The sequence below is a fragment of the Neovison vison genome, chromosome 11 (assembly GCF_020171115.1).
Source record: "Neovison vison isolate M4711 chromosome 11, ASM_NN_V1, whole genome shotgun sequence".
NCBI classification, from domain to species: domain Eukaryota; kingdom Metazoa; phylum Chordata; class Mammalia; order Carnivora; family Mustelidae; genus Neogale; species Neogale vison.
Window position 1 is genome coordinate 198,150,767 of NC_058101.1, and position 20,524 is coordinate 198,171,290.

Here is a 20,524-nt window from a genome sequence, read left to right on the forward strand (position 1 = left end):
GCCGGCGCCCGCCAGCCAGACTTCCCGGTACCCGCCCGCGCCGGCACAGGAAGCACTTTCTGCACCTGAGTGACAGCGCTCTACACCAACCGCCGTCCCGAAACTTATCGCCGCTCCACAAAACGTAGGAAGACGCCCGTCTCCTACGGGGGTCGGAAATAGGGGTGGGGAGAGAAGGAGCCAATAGGAGGAGCAGGAAGGAGGAGGAGGCGGAGCCTCTGCGGCACCGCCCCGCAGCGTCTCCCCGACGGCCCCGGCGCCCCACCCTCCGCGGCCTCGGGCTCCCCGCCCACACACCCCCCGCGGGCGGCTTCGCGCTGCGCGAAGGCCGGGGGCGCGCGTGACTCTCGTCTGCGGCGCCAGGGGTGTGCCTTCCGCAGACCAGGGTCGAAACGGGGACGCCCCGGGCACGGGGCCACTGCTCTCGCTTTCTCGTGGTCGCAGACGCCCTCCCGGGGGGCGTCCCGCGGCCGGCGCGATGAGTGCCAACGAGGACCAGGAGGTGAGTCCCCCTGGCCGGACGGACGCCCCGTTCCCCGTGCCGGCGCGGCGCCTCGGCTCCGAGGGAGGCGGCTGAGCCCCCGAGGCCGGGCTGGGACCGGGCGCCGGCACTAGCGGCCCCGCACGTGCCTTCGCCCCTGGAGCGGACAGAGCCTGGCTGCGGTGCCCCAAGTTTCCGGGTGCCCTGCGAGGAGAGGCCAGGCGCGCGGCAGCGGGAAGGGTCTGCCTCTGCCTCCGCTCCTCCCGGGAGTTTTCAGTTTTGCAAGCCCGGGGGTGGCCCCACGCCACCTTAATAACAAGGATGAGTGTCCTTGGAAGGCGACCCGGTGCTCTTGCCTCGCCTTCAATCCCCAGTGTTCCTGTTCAGCGCTCGTGTTCGGAGTTCAGCCTCTTGCAATCTGATCACCTTAAAATTTTAAAAATCTCCTGGCTGGTAGGGACAGACTGAGCTGAGTTAGTTAAATTTCCAGTGGAGGAAAATCATGACACAAAGTGTCACCGATTTCTGGCCTTTTTGTTTGGTGGAATCAGTTATCCATCTGGTCGTTGTCCGGTGGAAATGAAGGCTGTTTTGAGCGAACATGTACCGCCCGACTCGTGTAGTTTATGCTCCGCGATTTTCTCATGAAATGCCACTTTGACATTGAATCATGTGATCGGGGAATGATACAGGTCATCTCTAGGGGAGCCACCTAATGGTGTAATGCGTCCAGAGTTTTGCAACGGTAAAGTGGATGCCCTGGGGCTGCCCGGTGAGCGTGGGGTAGAATCAGAACTAGAATGCGAGTCTCCTAGCCAAGTAATTCACTCTTCATTTAGAATATGTTTGTTCAAAGTTAGCACTTTTACAAGATAGATGTGATAGAATCCCTGGAATGGAAGTTACCTTGAAAGGACCCAAAGGGCAACAAGCTGGTTGATACCTGAAATCGCTTCTAAACTGTTGTTGCCAAGTGAGTTTCTAATCGAGGCGCCTGGAGTGTATCATGTCATGTTTCTCAAAGTTTGGCCCATGGAACACTGCCTTAGACTCATCTGGGTGGTGGTTAGAAAAACAAGTGCCTGTACTGTACCTCAGATTTACTGGATTGAAGTTCCTGGGGGGCCCAGGGATGTCCATTTTAACAACAGAATTCCATTCTTCCGCACGATTGATTTTCAGAGCTTTGAAATGTTTCCTGCCCCGTTTTTTCCGATGCCCTCTGCTCGTACTAAATGATTCCTTTTCGCTTTTTCTCCATATGTCCGTTCTTTTTGTTCCTTGTCTTGGAATTGTGTATTTGTGGACAGATTATAAATTTATTTATGTCCCTTTTTAAAATTGTGGCATCACCGTTTTCTAGTTAGTTTCTGTCAATTACAGCCCTTTACCTGCTCTGTGCAAAACAATTTGTCTTTCTTCCTCTACTGTGTTTAGGTATCTAAGGACACGTTCTTCCACTTACCCTATAAAATTTCATCTTGTTAGATGGTTTTTCTAGGACACTTTGAATTTTTATTCAGCCACCAGCATGATTCACTATTCCATCAAGTTGTCATTCATCAGTTTCCTAAGCCTGTCTTCAATTTTTGTTCCTGTCCTACTCACTAGTTAAAATGCAAGAAAGGATTAAGGGTAGGAGGAGTAGCCCAATATTTTGAGGAAGTTGACTCTTTCTAATCTCATCTTGGTTCTTGAATCCAGTTGAACTCCTGTATTTTTTTCACGTGAAGGTAGCAAGAGAAACCCAGGTAGACGTGGGTTCTGTGCATTTCCTCAATGTACCAATCAAGTTATCCTCTCTAACATTTTTGTTTACATTTATCTTGCTTTTCATATGCTTGCCAAGGCTTAGGGACTGCTACTCTTTATTCTCCTCGGCCCCCACAAATTATTTCTTTAATAATCTATTCTAAAATTTTGTCTCCCTTCAGTTTGTAGCATTCACGATGTGCATCTTTTTGAAAACTAAAGGATGTATCAAAGTACTGTCTTTCTTTGCTTCTCTTCTTCAGGTGCTCGTCGGTAATCACAACAGTCTTTGAGTCTTCTCATTTGTCAGTCCACAGTGTTCTAAGAAATATTTCCAGGCAAGGATTATTAGTTACATTTTCTCTTGAAGTCCTTTTTATCCCATCTTGGGTAGATTCTCGTCAAACCTCTTTCTAACCATCATTTTAAGTTCTTTTTGTGATCTGCAGGTGTTTTTTTCAAATTTCATATCATTCTGTGGGAAGGATTTCAAACATAAATAACACATGTAAATAGTGGGGTAATACCGAGTTTTGTATTTCCCATTTCCAAGTGTAACGCTCTTTCTATCCTAGCCTATGACACATGATCTAAAGTTACTTTAAACTGACTTATTTTCCTCCCGGGTAGAAAGGAGAAGATAAGATATTCTTTACAGGATTGAAGTAAGAATGAGTGAGACAGTGTGCTGTAAAATGCTCAGGAGTTCCTGGCACATAACTTTGAAGGAAGTATTAGTATTCATAACTTTGAAGGAAGTATTAGTATTCACATTGTGTTACTATTTGCACATATATTATATACCTTTATTATAAACATCAAAGGCCATAAAAGTAACTGAACTTTACATAGTTGAGTGGGCTTGAATCAGAAACTAAACACCCTCTATGTCTAATCCATTTATGCCACTAAACAAAACTCATTTGATACATTTATTTTTTTCCAGATGGAACTGGAAGCTCTGCGTTCCATTTATGAAGGAGATGAAAGTTTCCGGGAGTTAAGTCCAGTTTCCTTTCAATATAGGGTAAGACATGACATGACTAGGAGCCCTTGCTACTTTGCTAGAAAAGATTGAAGGTTGCTGAAAGTGCTTTTATTTTTTTAATGATTTTGGTTTTTTAAATTTAACTGTTTAAACCAATTACCTCTTTGGATTTTCTGAAGCATTTGAATGAAAGCTCATCACCGTGACATCAATTATTTTTAACTTTGGGGAACCATTCCGAAACTTTTCTAAAAACTAGAGAAACTTGTTTTTATTGTGACAGAATGATCAAAGGTTAGAAATGGGAAACCTTAGAAGTTACATGGTCTTGCCTTCTAACCTTAAAGATCATGTCTCTAAGTCATAACTTCCCAAGCTTTCCCAGCTGATGCTGATAAATACCAGAATTAAAATCCTGGTTTCTATTCCAAGTCTAGTATTATTTTCCCCACCCTATGATATAGTCAAGAAAAGTTGATACTTTCCTAATTCTGTATTAACAATATGTGTGAATATTTTTTACATATTCTTTAAAAGGGAGTTTGTCCATAACTGTTCTCAACATGAAACATCACCAGTATCTTGTTTTGTAAATAAATAACAGAAACCAGCTCTCCAGATGATTATAAGCAGTAGTGGTGTGAAAAAGCTTTTCGGTCCAAGACTTAGAGTGATTCACATCATCAATTCAAATAAATTATGTGATAAGGGATTCTTATATGTCATTATTACAGACTGTTACAGAAGATAAATTCTTTATCATTACTTTCTTTAGAGACTCTCCCATCTGCTTGGCTCCTTCAAGCTCAACAGCCCTTACACCACTCCGTGGATAAAACAACAAAAAAACCTAATGGCCAAGGTTAACACTGGGGTCAAGTGCTAGGCCCTTCCATATGAATCCAGCTGCCTCCCCAGAGGTCCCCAAGCACTGCCACTTTCCCCTTAGCAAATGGGAGATTGAGAACGGCCCCATACTTCCCTAAACATCTGTATTAACAGTGTGGTCACTTGTTGACACAGTATACCGAACGTAGTAGGACGTGTGTGTGTCCTACAGGATGGATTCTCTGCTGTGACCGCAGGATGGATCTGAAGGGAATAAAACATGAAGTTTGGAAACCTTGTATGTGTTGAGAGCCAGAGGACAAGGATACAGGTCTGACTGGGTCCTGGTCAGGCCCCCTCAGTTCCTGTTTAGCAACTGGTTTGGTAACCTCCTAGACCATTCTCCCCTTTCAGTTTGGTCTGAAGCTTCCCTCCACGCCCCACCAGTAGTCCTGCAGATGACTAGGTGACTCTCTGAAACACATTAATTACCCCATTCCTTCGTTGAGAAGCGTTTCTGCATGGGTTTCTCCTACCTATAGAATGGGATTAAATTCCTCAGCTTGACACTCAGGGCCCTTCTGTTTGGTTCACACTGCCTCTCCAGACTTTCCCTGCCACTACCGTCCATTAGACCCAGTAGCCTGTGGACCATTTCCCTGCATTTTTTAATATTGTGCCCGTGGGCACATCTTTTGCTCCCCCCTCACCTCACGTCCCTCATCCAACCTACTTCTTCTTTAATGCCTAACTCGGGCTCCTCTGTGACATATTTGGGCCTCCTCTTCTAGCTCTCTCTTGACTTCAAAGCAGAATTGGCCATTCCCCATTTCTTCCTACTTTGTTCTGTGTCTTTTTTAAACTTTTAATCGTGCAGCAGTTTCATGAGTTACTTAAATCTCTGCTCCCCTTGAAGACAGGAATGGTCTTATCTCTATTTTTGTATTTTCTGTACCTTGCACTATAGGGGGCACAGGGCCCCCCCGCTTCAACACACACCTTGAGTAAGGACTTAGTAGACTGCATAGAGCAAGTAACTTTTATCACTTTTTCATTATCTCTGTATTTGAAACACAAGCATAAACCGATGATGTCATCAACTTACGTAAATATATATCAACAGGTCCCTAAGATTATTTGACATAATTTCTAAGCCTCACCTTATTTTGGTGTGTCTTGTGGTTGATGCTGAGGGGAAGGGAATAAAAATTAGCGGTCAGAGAATAAAGGGCAAGTGACAGTTTGGGGTGAAAAATTTTTTCATCTCTTATTGTTGTCTAAAAATAAATAGAAAAAGCAGCACATATACTAAAAATATTACAGAGGAGATTGGCATAGCCCTTTGCAAGGATGAGATGCTGACACATGAATCATTCCATAATTTTATTAGAAAAATCACCATTTTGCAACCACCAATATGATGATCATTTCAGGCAAGGCTCATTAATGGATGTTAAAACCTTTGAAAAGTTGTGGGGAAAGCAAAAGAAATAGAAAAGACATCTTTAAGTTATTCAGGTGAAGAGGGTCAAAAGTTACAAACTTCTAGCTATAAAAAAATGAGGGATTTAATGCACAGCATGGTGACTGTAGTTAGTAACATAGTATCGCATATTTGAAGGTTGCACAGAGAGTAGATCTTGAAAGTTCTCACCTAGCCTAAGGCTCTCTTGAACCTTATCTCTTTCCCTTTCCCTTTTTTTTCTCTAAATTTTACATTTCCTTTTCTGGTCTTGGAATTGTGCTAAAGTATATCAATCCCTCCTTCTTAAGGCCTCGTCTGATTTGGCAATTGGAAAACGTAGGGCGAAGATTGGGCCTTTCAAGTTCGTGGATTGTTATTTTTGTCTATTCTCTTCCTTTCCCCCACAATTGATATGTATTCTTTGTCCTCAGAAAGCTTTGATGGAAACAAAAATTTATATTAGACATTCTTGATACTGGAAAAAGCCAGAGGGCTGGTTGGAGAGAAAGGTTGTGGACATCAAGTCAGATTATGACTATGGCTCTCAACCCCTGGCAGGCCCCAGCCTGTACCTGAACTTTCCAGAATACAATGTTTCTGATCTGATTATGAGCATTGGCAGTGATTCATCATTTTCAAAGTCATAATTAAATAAATATTCTGTCTTTGTGTCACTTTCTACAAGCCTAAGATTTCCCTTTTCTTCAGATAGGTGAAAATGGTGATCCCAAAGCCTTCTTAATAGAGATTTCCTGGACAGAAACATATCCCCAAACACCTCCAATTATATCTATGAACGCTTTTTTTAACAACACCATGTGAGTAGTGATCCGTTTTCATTGTTTTTTGTAACACTGTCACTTACTTTTCTCTCAGCCATGTATTTCTTGTGCATTATAGATCGTCAGCTGTAAAGCAGAGCATATTAGCCAAGTTACAGGAAGCCGTGGAGGTCAATCTTGGGACTGCCATGACCTACACGTTGTTTGAATATGCCAAGGACAATAAAGACCAGTTCATGGAGAATCATCAGCCTGTGAATTCTACGGTGAGCTTGTGCTTCGTTTTGGCTTCACTCTCCTACTAATTCGTCCTTACTAGGTAGTATTTTTTTTTTTTTTTTTTATTGAAAGATTTTGTGTTAGACTGAAAATGAGTTAGGGGCACCTGGGTGGCTCAGTCGGGGTTAAGTGTCTGCTTTTGGTTTAGGTCATGATCCCAGAGTCCTGGGGTCGAGCCCTGCATCGGGCTCTCTGCTCAGCTCATGCTTTCTCTCACTCTCTCAAATAAATAAATAAAATCTTTAAAAATAAAGAAATAAATAAAACAAGTTACATCTGAGTTAAGTAAGAATAGTGAATTTAAGGTTTCTCAGTGCCTATTTAACTTTAAAAATGAAATAATATCCTATAGATCTTACCCTTCCTGTGAGATTAGAATACTTCCCATGCCCCACCACAACTGAGGTGCTGTTGAACCAAATATTTGTTTAAATGTATTAACCATATTTGACGTCTCCATAAAGCTCAGATGGAGGATTTTGTACACGGCGCCCAAATACGTTGGAAATTGCTTTCTTCAGGAGCCTTCTTTAGCTGGGAATAGTCTTGTCCCAGTTCACTCTGAACGTGGTGCAAGCTTCAAGAGACTTCATGAATAGGAAAACAGTTCTTCTATTTCTAGAAGGATTTTAGGAAATCATCACCTTTTATGCCGCAGGCATCTCTTTTTCGAACCCTTTGCACCCAGTCCTGTGCCGAGAGACTTTCCAAGGCCAGAGTCCGTTGAGTTCTGTGAAGCAGGCCAGCGGCTTCCTGACAGCGAAGGCTCTGGGTCTTCTCCCTGAGCAGCTCTGGCTGCCGCACTCCTGACGCCACAGAAGAGCCCTGTGGGCAGCTCTCGAGCGGGAGAAAGTGGTAGCAGAGCGGGGGGACTGCGGGCCTCACCAGGCGGCCCTGAAAACCCTCACTGCTCCTCGCTGCATCACTGACCGGGAGACTTTGTTTTGGTCAGGGCAGGGGCCGCTGTCTTACCCTCACTGCGCTCAGTTTCTTCTTCTGTCCCGCGGGGATTATGGTGGCTTCTGCCTCGGAAGAGTCGAGTAAGGGTCAGACGAGGGTGTACAACATTTACAGCAATGCTCGGCACCGAGTAAGAATCTCAAATTTTGCCTATCACACTCTGATTACGTGAATCCAAATTAAAATATTTTTCTTTTTCTTTTTTTTAAAGATTTTATTTATTTATTGGGTGGGGAGGAGCAGAGGGAAGGGGAGAGATAATCTCAAGCAGACTCTGCTATAAGCACGGAGCCCTACGCAGGGCTCGATCTCACAACCCTGAGATCGTGACCTGAGCCAAAATCAGCGGTCACACACTGAACCAACTGAGCCACACAGGCGCCCCCAAAATATTTTCCTTCATTCATGAAGATTTTCTTCATTTCTTCAGGGAATCAGGGTTTTCTAGGTAGGCACATGTGATTTTTCTAAAGACATACTTAAATTTCCAAATAAAGCAAATTAACTGAATTATAAAATTACCTTAGAACTTCAGAGCTTCAACATAATGCTGGTATCGGGTCTTATTTCTCAGAGGCTTGGTTATAACAATGGAACTAACATCATGTAAGTCCCTCTATGGGAACGTTTAGAAGAATGAAAGCAATGTACGAATGGCACCTGATCTAATAAATGGATATTATAATGCAGGATTATTTTACTTTACAGATCTAATTCAGTAAGTTTTAAGGCATTAGTACAGGAATTATTTGTTTTTTTCTAGATACCCATAAGCGGTATCATCTCCGTTGAAACTCCTAATACAGCCCCATCAAGTAAGAAAAAAGAGAAAAAAGAACAGCTTTCAAAAGCCCAGAAACGTAAGCTGGCAGATAAAACAGGTTTGTGTTTATTTTATTTTATTTTTTTTAATAACACACAGAAATGGGTTGCTTTTTAGTGTGATGTGAGTGCTTAATAAGTATATTTCGATTTCGAGGAGTAGTTCTCTGTTTTTCATTCTTGGAACACTTGGATCAGACACTGTCTTAGGTCACAGATGTATATGGAAAATATTTACCACTATTTCACCGCAAGAGCTCACCATTTTAGGAGAAGGTAAATGAGTGGCAGAATAACTAAAAATGGGTCTTGAGGGTGAGAAACAGAATAGCATACAGAAGTGTGTCTTACCTTCTATCGTTTCTGTCATGTCTGGGACTTTCCTGTTTGTTTACCTCTCTGGCAGGTACATGCATTACCAAAAATTCTTTGAACTGTAGCTTTCATTTGAAATGAAGTCTGCTATACCATTAGGTCTTAGCACAATAAATAATATACTGTTTTTGTCTGTTGATTTATTTAAATAATTTGCATAAAATTTAAGAATAGAATTTCTGTGTTCTAAACCAGAGTCATTTTGTGGACCTTTAGAAGAGAATTATAAATTCCACCTCATATCACCAATAATATTTGATCTCTCTGTTTTTGCAAATTGGTATCGATCTATCAACTTTTTTTTTTCCAATTGAGGAAATATATATATTTATATACTTATACATAAGTGTGTCCATGTATACTGTTGTCTGTATCTCTGTGTGTGTGTGTATGTGTGTGTGTGTGTGTGTGTGTGTGTGTGTGTGTGTATTCTTGGTATAAGGTTACAAGTTGCCCTTTATTGAAAAGAACTGACTCTTGGGTGAGGAAGTTTAAAATAATGCCCTTTTATAAAATGATGGCAGGTATTTTGTTTTTGTTTTGTTTAATGTCCTGTGTGGCAGAACAAAAAGATAGCAACCTTTGTTGGCCCTCAGAACACATTTTTGAAGTCATAATGGTTTGTGAAATAACAAATCTGGGGCTCCATTATACCTAACATTAAAGCATGAACAACCAAAGCACTGAATTGTTAGTCATTGCAATCTCTTTTCTAGGATGTTGGTTAATTTCTTTGTTAATGCTGTAGCATTTCTTCCCATTAGTTCATTACCTGTCGCTTTCATACATAATGACCTATGATTATTCCTTTCATTACTGTTTCCCCAACTCCATCTCTTTTGATGATGCCCACCTGAAAGGCATTATCTTTCTATAGTTGTGGTACAGGAGTTAGTGATTGGAACTTGCATTTTAAATAAAACTTACCGTGGGTAAGTTTTCATTAATAAAATTGGTGATCTGCCCCCACACTACTTACAACCAATAAACAGTCGGATAAGATTCTTACTGGCATAAAGGACAAGAGAGCCATTAGCATCTAGGATTGAGGTCCAGTAATACTGCTTCTGTCCTGTAAGAAATCAGGAGGTTAGTTTCTGTTTCCCTTGTGTAAAATTAATCTATTTGTTTTGAATGCAAACTTTGATGATTTCATAAAATGAGATGTATATAGCAATATCAAGCATAAAGGAAATCACGTCTTTTTAAACTAAAACACTTAATATTTATTAAACTATTCTTTAAGTTTGAATATTCTATTACAAGAACAAAATCACTTTGTAAACTGTGAATTTTTTATGTAAAGTTTCAGCTTGTTTTCAAGCACTCCCAGCAGATTAAAGACCTGTCAGATTAAACAATGTTAGGTTAAATAATGAATTTTTTATCAGACTACAAAAGTTAATAAGTAAGTTGACTAGGCCTCCTCTTTGTCTGGAAGCCAGACATTGGTTTATAAGGACTCTTGTCTTGAGCCTAGCTTCGGAGTTTAAAAACCCTCACGAAGCAGTAAAGTAACACAACTCACTTAGATCAGCCGTGACCTTATTACACGGGTACCATTGTACAAGTGCATGAAACTGGTAAGTTGATGAGCTCCTCTTCCTGGCATTTCCAACTCACCTCCGTGTTTTTATCTTAATATCACAGTTTTGTCTTGAACGGAAATGGGATAAATGTGAGAAGGGAGTACGTCTAAATTACTTTGCAGGTATCCTGAGAATGGTGCTTTCAGTTCACAATGATGATAAACTAGTTTCCCAGCCTAATAATACGTGATTTAAAATTTTAGTCTGTTTGTTGTGTAGAGTGATATATAAAAGCTCCTCTGTTATTCATTGCTTTAAAAATTGCTGCCTGGTCTTAGAAATAAAGTTACTCTTTTTGTCCTGTAGATCACAAAGGAGAACTTCCTCGAGGATGGAACTGGGTGGATGTGGTGAAGGTATATAATACTTGCATTCTGGGCTTTGAAACATTGTTATCGGTCTACCATCAAATAATGAAATTTATATCTTTCATTTTTTTCTTCCCCCTCAACCTTTGAATTTTACTGGGATGGCTGTTTCCTTTTGTGCTTCAGCATGTAAGTATTTTTGAAGTATCTTTCACGTTCTTTTCTTTCCTACACCTTCAGTTTTAGATTTTCTTTTTTTCTTTTTATTTATTTTTTAAAAGATTGTATTTATTTATTTGACAGAGATCACAAGTAGGCAGAGAGAGTGAGAGGGGGAAGCAGGCTCACTGCTGAGCAGAGCCCAACGCAGGGCTCCATCCCAGGACTCTGGGATCATGACTTGAGCCAAAAGCAGACGCTTAACCCACTGAGCCACCCAGGTGCCCCTAGATTTTTTTTTTCTGAATAACGGAAAAATCTGTAGAACTAAGCTATAAGTACCATAAACTCTGACTGTTTCTCTAAGTACATGTGAAGAACAAACACACCTAACTCTGTGGATTGGCGGTAGTGTGGAAACAAGAAGCAAGGCATCGAAAGAAATGCTTTGATTTCTTAGTAGAAATTCATATTTTTTTTTAAAGATTTTATTTATTTATTTCACAGAGATCATAAGTAGGCAGAGAAGCAGGCGGGGGGTGGGGGAAGCAGGCTCCCTGCTGAGTAGAGAGCCCAATGCGGGGCTTGATCCCAGGACCCTGAGATCATGACCTGAGCCAAAGGCAGAGGCTTTAACCCATTGAGCCACCCAGGCGCCCCCGTTTTTTTTTTTTTTTTTAAGGGCAAACCCTAGATGGAGCTTCCCATCATTGTCAAGAAGGATTTTCTGTTTTTCCTATTTAGAATTGTTTCTGTTTCACGTTGAAGTTTTTTTTGCCCACTTCTCTTGATATCTTTCTTATTTGTAACTTCCAGTATATTAAAGTGATGTTCTAGTTAATCCTCTTCGTAGGACTTCCTGAGATGAGTTTTGCATGCCAACTAGTGCCACTACTGCTGTGAGAAGATGTGATCCAAGGGTAGTTAAAGATTAGGATTTTTGTGGGGACCTAGAAATATGAGTAATAATAAGCAGTATATTCCCAGGGTTCATTTGAAAGTCCGCTGTTAGGGTCATGGGGTACCTTTGCTGTAGAAACTGCTTAAAATAATCTTTGTGTCTAGTACAAAAATATTACCTGGGAATTGGTTGGGGTGAGCTGCGGTCGGAATAAAGAAGCAGTATTTCTGGTCTGCCTCCTGGGCAAGGGGCCGAGCGCACATGAGATGTCTGTGTGGGTGCGGCTTCTCCCGCCGGCTCTCATTTACCCAGGTCCCGCCTCCATGGATGCCCGATGGACACTTCATGTTGTCCCAGGTGTGCTTGTATTTACCTCACCAGCCAAGTCGTTTCACTCCTTAAAATGCTTCAGGCTTCAGGGGCGCCTGCATGGCTTAGTCCTTAAGCCTCTGCCTTCTGCTTAGGCCGTGATCCCATGGTCCTGGGATGGAGCCCCGCATCAGGCTCCCTGCTCAGCGGGAAGACCTCTTCTCCCATCCCACTCACTCTGCTTCTGTTCCCTCTCTTGACGTGTCTTTCCCTGTCAAATAAATAAATAAAATCTTAAAAAAAAAGAATGCTTCAAACTTCAGAATGGGAGTGCATCCTTTCCATGAAGTAGCCTGCCGCAGAAATTGGGCTCAAAAATATTCTGATTAATCCACAGGTGTTAGTGCTCCTCCTCCTCTAGCTCCAGAAATTTAGTTTCTCATTTGTTTTTCATAGAGTCTTTGTTAATATAAATTAGAATTTCAAGAAATATAAATGAAATAAAGATTTAAATAATCCAGTAATCTCGAGAAATAGACGAAGATATTTTTAAGAGGGAAGTTATCACGTAGGTGTGGCCTGGAGTCAGAGTCTGTTACCCTAAACTAGTAGTTTCCAAGTGTGATCTTGGGATCCCTGGGAGGTCCTGGGGCCCTCTGGGTGTCAACAAGGTCAAAACTATTTACATCACAATGTTAAGATATTGTTGGCCTTTTTTTCCTCATTCTCACAAGTGAATTGTGGTGTTTACCAGAAGCCCCATGAAAAGTGATGACGTCATCACTAATACTCTTCTCTTAGAGCATTGATAGAATGCGTGCTTTTATACTGTGTTTTCCAGAATTTTCTAAGATAATGAGTAGGTTTAGAATCTTAAGTATGTGCATTTTTATATTAACTCAGTTTGTTCTTAGTACTGGTACTGTGTTTTTGTTGGCTGTTTCCTGTTATACCTGCCTTACTATAGAAGCAGATTTGTGAAAACCCAGCGGTCTCCTGTTGAGCTCAGTGATAAAGAAGTTTGCAAAAATGTAAAAGAATACTATTCTTTGCATTAAGTCCTATTAGTTTGTTTTAGAAAACACAGCTTTTCGTTTAAGAAATGTTGTTCAGGGACACCTGGGTGGCTCAGTTGGTTGGACAACTGCCTTCGGCTCAGGTCATGATCCTGGAGTCCCCGGATCGAGTCCCGCATCGGGCTCCCAGCTCCACGGGGAGTCTGCTTCTCTCTCTGACCTTCTCCTCGTTCATGCTCTCTCTCACTGTCTCTCTCTCAAATAAATAAACAAAATCTTTAAAAAAAAAAAAAAAAAGAAAGAAAGAAATGTTGTTCAGTGATTACAGAATGGGTTTACTGTTATTTTTATTTTTACATGAATTAAATTCTTCAGTTTTAATTTCAATCACTGCAGGTATAACATACACTTAAAAGGAAGCTCTTTAAGATCCTCGAAGTGGGAAGAGGAGCTGAGGCCAGAATGTTAGAACTGCTAGAAACTTAGCAGTTTCTACTTTTCACAGCTTCCCACATTCTCTGGGGTTCTCAGGGCTTGGGTTCAATGGGGATTTTTTGGTGGCTCGGTCTTTATTCTGGTCAGAATTGTCTGTGTATTCTTTGGGAACTCTCCTCGCCCCATTTGCTAAATTCTGTAGATTTTTATCAGAGAAGACTTGCAATTTAAGATTTTGATCGCATTTTTTAAACTGTATTTAAATTATGTGGGTTTTTTTAACCACAATTTTTTAAATTTTTGAAGACTTTATTTGTGAAAATAATAGAAGAATGTCATTCATTTTGTAAATGGCACCTTTTGTGTATTCTTGGTTCCAATTTATTTCTTGGAAAGCTTTGAGGGATTTTTTTCTCCTCCTTGTTCTATTGAGGTTGTGGGGTTTTTCTGTTTTGGGTTTTTTGTTGTTGTTGTTAAGATTTTATTTATTTATTTGACAGACAGAGCTCACAAGTAGGCAGAGAGGCAGGCAGAGAGAGAGGGGGAAGCCGGCTCCCTGCTGAATAGAGAGCCCAATGTGGGGCTAGATGTGGAGCTCGATACCAGGCCCCTGACTGAGATCATGACCTGATCTGAAGGCAGAGGCTTTACCCACTGAGCTACCCAGGCACCCCGAGGTTGTGTTTTTAAAGAATCCTTTTTAAAGTAGCTGAACCTAAAGCTGACAAGTTAAATATACTGAATGCAGTGAATGGTGTTAAGTCACACGAACCTTGTTGCCTGTCGCTCTATCAACTGTAAATATTTGTCCTAGTAAGTGGAAACAGTGAATTCAAATAACATGATAGCTTAATCTTGTTGATGGTGTCTTTTTTCTCTTTTTTATAGTTAAGCAAAACTGGCTCTAAAGAAGACGAATAGTTCTTGGAATTGAAGACAAGGGAAGAACATCCTTTAAGAGGGAAGCTGGGTTCAAAATCCTTCATTATTACTCTTTTCTGGTATTGAGGTGGCTTTTTATAAAACAATTTTTTTGTATGTTTCTTATGTAAAAAAAAAAAACAAATGTTTTAAGCTGAAAGTTCATGAAAAGATCTGGTTGTATTAAATTATTTTCACAAACTTGCCTTAATAAAAGGTGAAATGTTACCGTTTAGTATACGTTATGAAGATGGTTGATCTTTGTAAATGGACAAAATGGGAAAAAATAAATAATCAATGTGAATTTAAATGATCTTATTCCAGTGGATTGGCTATTTTTTAAAGGAGTGGGAAGCCCTTTGGAAACTCTCATCCCAGTGGATCAGAATACTGAGTAAACAGTTGCTCTGTGGCGTGATCCATTTTAATAGACTTCTCGTCTTAATAAAGTCTTCATCTCTCCATTCTCTTAATTACTGAAGCATAAATTGCTCCAGAGAAATTTAAATACTAATATTTGAACTTACTACATAATATTCTTCGTAGTTCCTTTTTATTTTTCAAGGGTGAACCACTTCTTTCTTATTTTTAGTAAATGAGTATCTGTTCATACTCTTCTCTTCTTTCGGGTCATGATGTTTGACCATGAGAGTTTTCGGCCGTATGCGGAATAGGGGAATATAAAGTAAATCTGCCAAATACATTCAGAAGCGTTTGAGTAGAAGTGCTGGTTCCCACTGAAAACATTTCTCTTTGCTGCATATACCAAGATGGGAGTAAAAGATGCCTTAATATTTAATTTTTGTATTTTGGGGAGACAGTGGTTTTAATAAATTCCTGTTTCTCTGCCACTGTGTGTTTTTGGTTCTCTCGCAACTGGTCTTCTAAATGGTTTAACATAAAACCACCTTTCAGGTCTTGTTTCTTTTCAAGTAGCCATGTGCATTTCTCAGGCTGAACATCTGTTTTCATAGTAATAAACGTAGAAGTGTTTCAAATGCTGAATCGTAGTACAAGCTTGATTATTTTTTTTTTTAATCACGAGTAGGGTAACTGTTAGTGCCATGTAACCAGGAAGTCACAGATGTGTTGTGTGACTTACAATGACTACATTTACTCCCTGGCTGGAGAACCCTGAAAACTGCTGCTGGTTCTAGAAGGGTAGACTGTTGGTTCCTCCAGTTACACCTGTGCAGCTCGGGTCTGACTTTTCAAAGAATAATGAACTTCTAAAGACATGTCCTTAGCATCAGAACAGTTTAAATTGTATGCATGGCTTTTACCGGGCAAATATTAGGCTCAGTTAAATGGTTGGAATTACACAGTAAGTACAATTATGGTAAAGAAGTGTAATCTGGTTTTCAAAAGCTAAATCACATTTTATATCTTGAACTAATAGAAGCATTATAATTCAAGACTACCGGAATACGCCAACTTTCGTTTTTGGGGTTGTGTACGTGGTTTTTGTTGTGTTGATTTGTTTGCTTGTTTATAAAGAAACAAACTACAGATCTGCTCGTGGAACAAATTGTGTTTTGCTCTGAAGATTCTGAAGTTGTTCAGGCTTACTGTGGTTCAAAGATGACAAAGAATAATGCTAGTTAAATGCCAATGAACTATTTTTACTCTTTTTTATATGAAATGTACAAATTTGGGGGGTGATGGTGGCAGCGGGGCCTCTGACCACCTTCTACAAAGCACTGGAACATTCTCATCTGTTTTACCACTGTCTATTCAACACTCCCAGTATATTTTCTCCGAGTCTGTCTACCTAAAATTGTATGGAATGGCATAAATAATGAGCAATAAAACCAGAATTATATACAGTGGCTTCTCTGTGTTTTATTTCAAGTTGATAGAGAATTGTTGGTTTTACAAATTTGCACAGACTTACGGTGTAAGGTGCACCCTCCTGCTAGAAACTGTTCAAAATGTTGGATTGAGAAAGAATTGTTTCATGAGTTGACAAGAAGCTAAGGGATACCCAGTCTTAAAAAAACTTTTTTTTGAATATTTTTTTGGATTGATTTATTTGAGAGAGACCATGAGCACAAGCTTGGGGAAGCAGAGGGAGAAGCAGACTCCTCACTGAGCAGGGAGCCCCATGTGGGACTCCATCCCATCCCAAGACCCTGGGGTCAGGACCTGAGCCGAAGGCAGACACTCAACCGGCCGAGTCACCCAGGCGTCCCAACCTTGGAATCTTTCTGCATTATTTCTTCACAGGCCCCACCATTTCAGGTCGGCTGGGTGATTTGAGCTTTCCAGAAGTTCTGCTTGATAACTGTTCGTGTGCCTTCCCAGACCTTGTTTCAGAAGAGACCAGTTAGGACAAAGATGTGGCTGGTGTTCCAGAGGTTAATCTGAGATCGCTTTAAAAAGAATAAATTCAGAAATCATGCTACATAATAACAGATTTGTTTTGTCATTGGTTAGTCCGTAGAATAAAAATATAACAAGAGGCATTATCTGGTAGGGATTATCTGGTAATCTGGGATTCTAAATTCAGTGTTTCCAATTATGTGACAAAATAATAAGGAATTGGTCAATGATCTGAAGATTTTTTGTGTGTGGGATCCATTAGTGAAGAAACTCACTGAGGGTCTTTTTTTTTTTCCTAAGCTTTTATATATTTGACAGAGAGAGAGGGAACACAAGCAGGGGGAGTGGGTGAGGGAGGAGCAGCCTTCCCACTGAGCAGGGAGCCTCATGTGGGGCTCGTTCCCAGGACCCTGCGATCATGACCTGAGCCGAAGCCAGATGCTTCACGACTGAGCCACCCAGGCACCCCTCACTGAAGGTCTTTAACAGAAATTTTCCTGATGGAATGGAAGAGAACAAAATTCAACAGAAAATACCAGTGCATATCACCTGTCGTAAGGGTCTTTGCGTGCATGTGACCGTTGTTTTTGGTTTGGGGTATGTATGTGCAGTACTGTATAAAATTTATTTCTTAAAGATACTCATGGCAAAAAAAAAAGTATGAAAAGCACTGATGAGAGCATATGCCTTCGGCTCAGGTCATGATCCCAGGGTCCTGGGATCAAGCCCCACATGGGGCTCCCTGCTCCGTGGGGAGTCTACTGTCTCCCTCTCACTCTCCCTCTGTTCTCCCTCTCTCTCTCTCTCTTCCTCTCTCATTCTCTCTCAAATAAATAAAATCTTCTAAAAAAATTTTAGGAAATTTTTAATAATTTTTTAAAACTTTGCATCCAGTGACACACAATGTGACATTCTTTTCGGGCGTACAGCATGGCGATCATCGTGTGCGCTGTGCGGGCTTTACCGTCCACATGACAGCCTTAGAACAAGGAACTGCAGGGGCTAACGCCTCAGTCAGTAACAACTGCAACAGCTTTAACTTCCGACCGACAGAACCAAACATAAGAAAATACATCCTATTCTCCCGTTCCTCGAGAAAGAATCATTTTCTTCCTGGGCTTCCCGTATAAATCTAGTCTCTAAAATAAATTGTTGTCAGCAGCTGATGGGGGTGAGAAAACAGACAGGAAATGCCCCCCCTCGCCTGTTCCTCCCCATTCGTGGCTGCGGGCACCTGCAGGTGCTCCCTGCGGCCTTCTGGAGCATTCCTTTTCCGTGGCCCCCACAAAGCTTTGGCCTGTTGGGACATTATTTTTGGTATTTTACACAACAAGCCATCTCCGTGTCCCATTTTGCCCTTTCCTTAACAAAGGAGATTATAATTTAGAAAGGGAAACTTCACACAGGGGGAAAAACGCACATGAAAATGTTTCTTGCTTCACCGTTGAGGGGCTGGAAATGAACCTTGAACATTGTCCTGAGATGACAGTTTCTCAAGCACAGAATGGTGAGGAGAAAGGTTTGCATTTAATACCTGAAATTGCAGGAAGACCGGTCTGACCATGCAGATTTCCGTCCTGGGTGCTCCCATACTGTGTTTCTCCTGCTTCCGTGCAAGGGGAGACTCTGTCCTTCTCCCAAGGGCCATGCTCGTCTGAGTCACCTGACGACCCACCTTCTTTGTAAAGGCACATCTTCAGGCTTGGACTCGGGGTCCTGCAGTATGTGAATCCCACTAAGGTTTCAGTGGAAGCGAACACTTCATCCATTCCTACATTCGTTTCACGATATGTTTTCTGTTCTTAAAAATCACACTTGGGACACCCGGGTGGCTCAGTGGTTATTAAGCATCTACCTTCTGCTCAGGTCATGATCTGAGGATCCTGGGATCAAGTCCTGCATCGGGCTGTCTGCCGGGCAGGGAGCCTGCTTCTTCCTCTCCCTCTGCTATTCCTTCTGCTTCTGCTCTCTCGCTCACAATCACTCTCTCTCAAAAAAAAAAAAAATCTTTAAAAAAATCACACTTGTTTCCAATTCTACCTAATAATGATTTTTTTAATAATGATTTTTTTAAACATGAAAGTGCAAGAAACAAAATGCTGTTGAAACCTTTCTTTCCTTTCTCATCTCTGTGTCTCTGAAGATCACAAAATCTAGACTTCGTCAGTTTGCTGTTTCACTGGCTGAATGCTGAATACACAGAACTAAATATTCCTTACCTTCCAGGCGCTGCTCAAAGATAGAAATTTAAATCGATGGGTGTTATTTAGAATCATGATAACTGAGAAATCACGGAGTTTGGTTATAAGAACGTCCATCCATCTGCTAAAAGAAAAGCATAACTCCCACTGCATGCTAACAAAAGCCATCTGTTAAGATTTTCCCTTAGTTTCTATATTTTTCCTTTGGATGTCAGTGGTTTAAAGTTCTTGATTAATTTTTCATTTTTATCAAAGTCGTACATATACTTTGAGAAGTCAGATAGTTCCACAAGGCTTTCGACGTAAAAGGTAATCCTCCCTTACCACACCCCTGCTATCCCTATTCCCACTCCGTGTAAGTAACTGCTTTCAACAATTTTTAGCTCGCACTGGCCCACGGGACCCGGGTCTGTGGTCTCCTGCTGTCTGTAACTGCCAAGACTGGCCGCCATGTTCCTTGTCTTCAAGGCTCTCCTCTGGCTCTTGCCTCTGCCTGGGACTCTTTCCCTCAAATAGTCACACGATCAGCTCATTCACCTTCAGATCTGTGCTCCAAGTCTGTTTTTCGGCTTTGAGCAAAGTAGGAAGCCTCTAGAAGTCCCTGCCTCCCCACCTGCCCCAGCTTTACTGAGATATAATTGGCCTACAACATGGTGGAAGTTTTAAGGCACAACACGATGATCTGAGACACTTATCTATTGCAAAATGATTACCTCATATGGTCACTTAACACCTCCACCAACACACATCATTATGTGTGTGTGTGTTTGGTGAGAACATTTAGAATTTACTCACTCAGCAACTTTCAAGTACAACATGCGGTATTGTTAACCATAGTTAACCAGGCTGTACCTCAGATCCTCAGAACCTACTCATCTTATAGCCGGAAGTTTGTACCCTTTGGCCAACGCCCCTGCATCCCCTCAAACCCCACCCCCAGCCCCCAGCAACCACCAATCTACTTCCTGTTTCTGTGAGGTCAGCTTTCTCAGATTCTGCGTTCAAGTGAGATCATACAGTACTTGCTTTTCTTTTTCTGACTTCCCTCACTTAGCATCATGCCCTCTGGGTCAATCCATGTTGTCCCAAATGGCAGGACCTCCTTTTTTGTGGCTGAATAGTATTCCATTGTGCAGAGGGGTTTGGAACAGAGGAGTGGGGTGATCGGACTTAGGTTTGAATGGTTTGTTCTAGCTTCTGGGTTGAGAATAGACTGAAGCAAGAGGAAAGGCAGGGGAGACCAGTTTGGAAACTATCACAGAAATGTGGGTGGAAAATGGTGGGGTTATGAATGGGGGGCAGGTGAGAAGTGGTCAGTTTCTGGATAGATATTGAAGGAACTGCTGCTAGGGTTTGCTGATAGATCAATGAAGGATGTAGGAGAGACAGTTGTGCATCATACACAAGTCTCTAAGTTTCTGGCCTAAGTAACTGCAAAACAATCCATTGGAACAGATATTAATTCTCCTTATTTTATTCTGTAAATTTAAGATGATCTCAGTGATATCACAACTTATTTTTAAAAGAAAGAAACACGTTTATTTGGAAGTCCTTATGGAAAGCTAACATTCTAAAATAGCCAGAAGAAATACTGAAAAAGAAGGGTAATAAGGTGAGATGAGTTCTACCAG

At 41.3% G+C, this 20,524-nt stretch overlaps 1 protein-coding gene across 2 annotated transcripts; it reads left to right on the top strand.

Moving 5' to 3' along the window:
• The first annotated feature begins 365 nt into the window (after positions 1-365).
• Positions 366-16,196, top strand: RWDD4 (RWD domain containing 4). Of its 2 annotated transcripts, XM_044225647.1 has the most exons (8): positions 366-502; positions 3,180-3,260; positions 6,223-6,332; positions 6,415-6,562; positions 8,299-8,416; positions 10,628-10,677; positions 10,816-10,818; positions 14,338-16,196. In XM_044225647.1, exons 1-8 carry the CDS (start codon positions 479-481, stop codon positions 14,368-14,370), a joined length of 567 nt encoding a protein of 188 aa, XP_044081582.1. In that variant the 5' UTR covers positions 366-478; the 3' UTR covers positions 14,371-16,196. The 2 variants fall into 2 exon arrangements, with proteins under 2 accessions (XP_044081582.1, XP_044081583.1); XM_044225648.1 differs by lacking the exon at positions 366-502 and having other exon boundaries at positions 3,178-3,260; positions 6,227-6,332.
• The last annotated feature ends 4,328 nt before the right edge of the window (positions 16,197-20,524 follow it).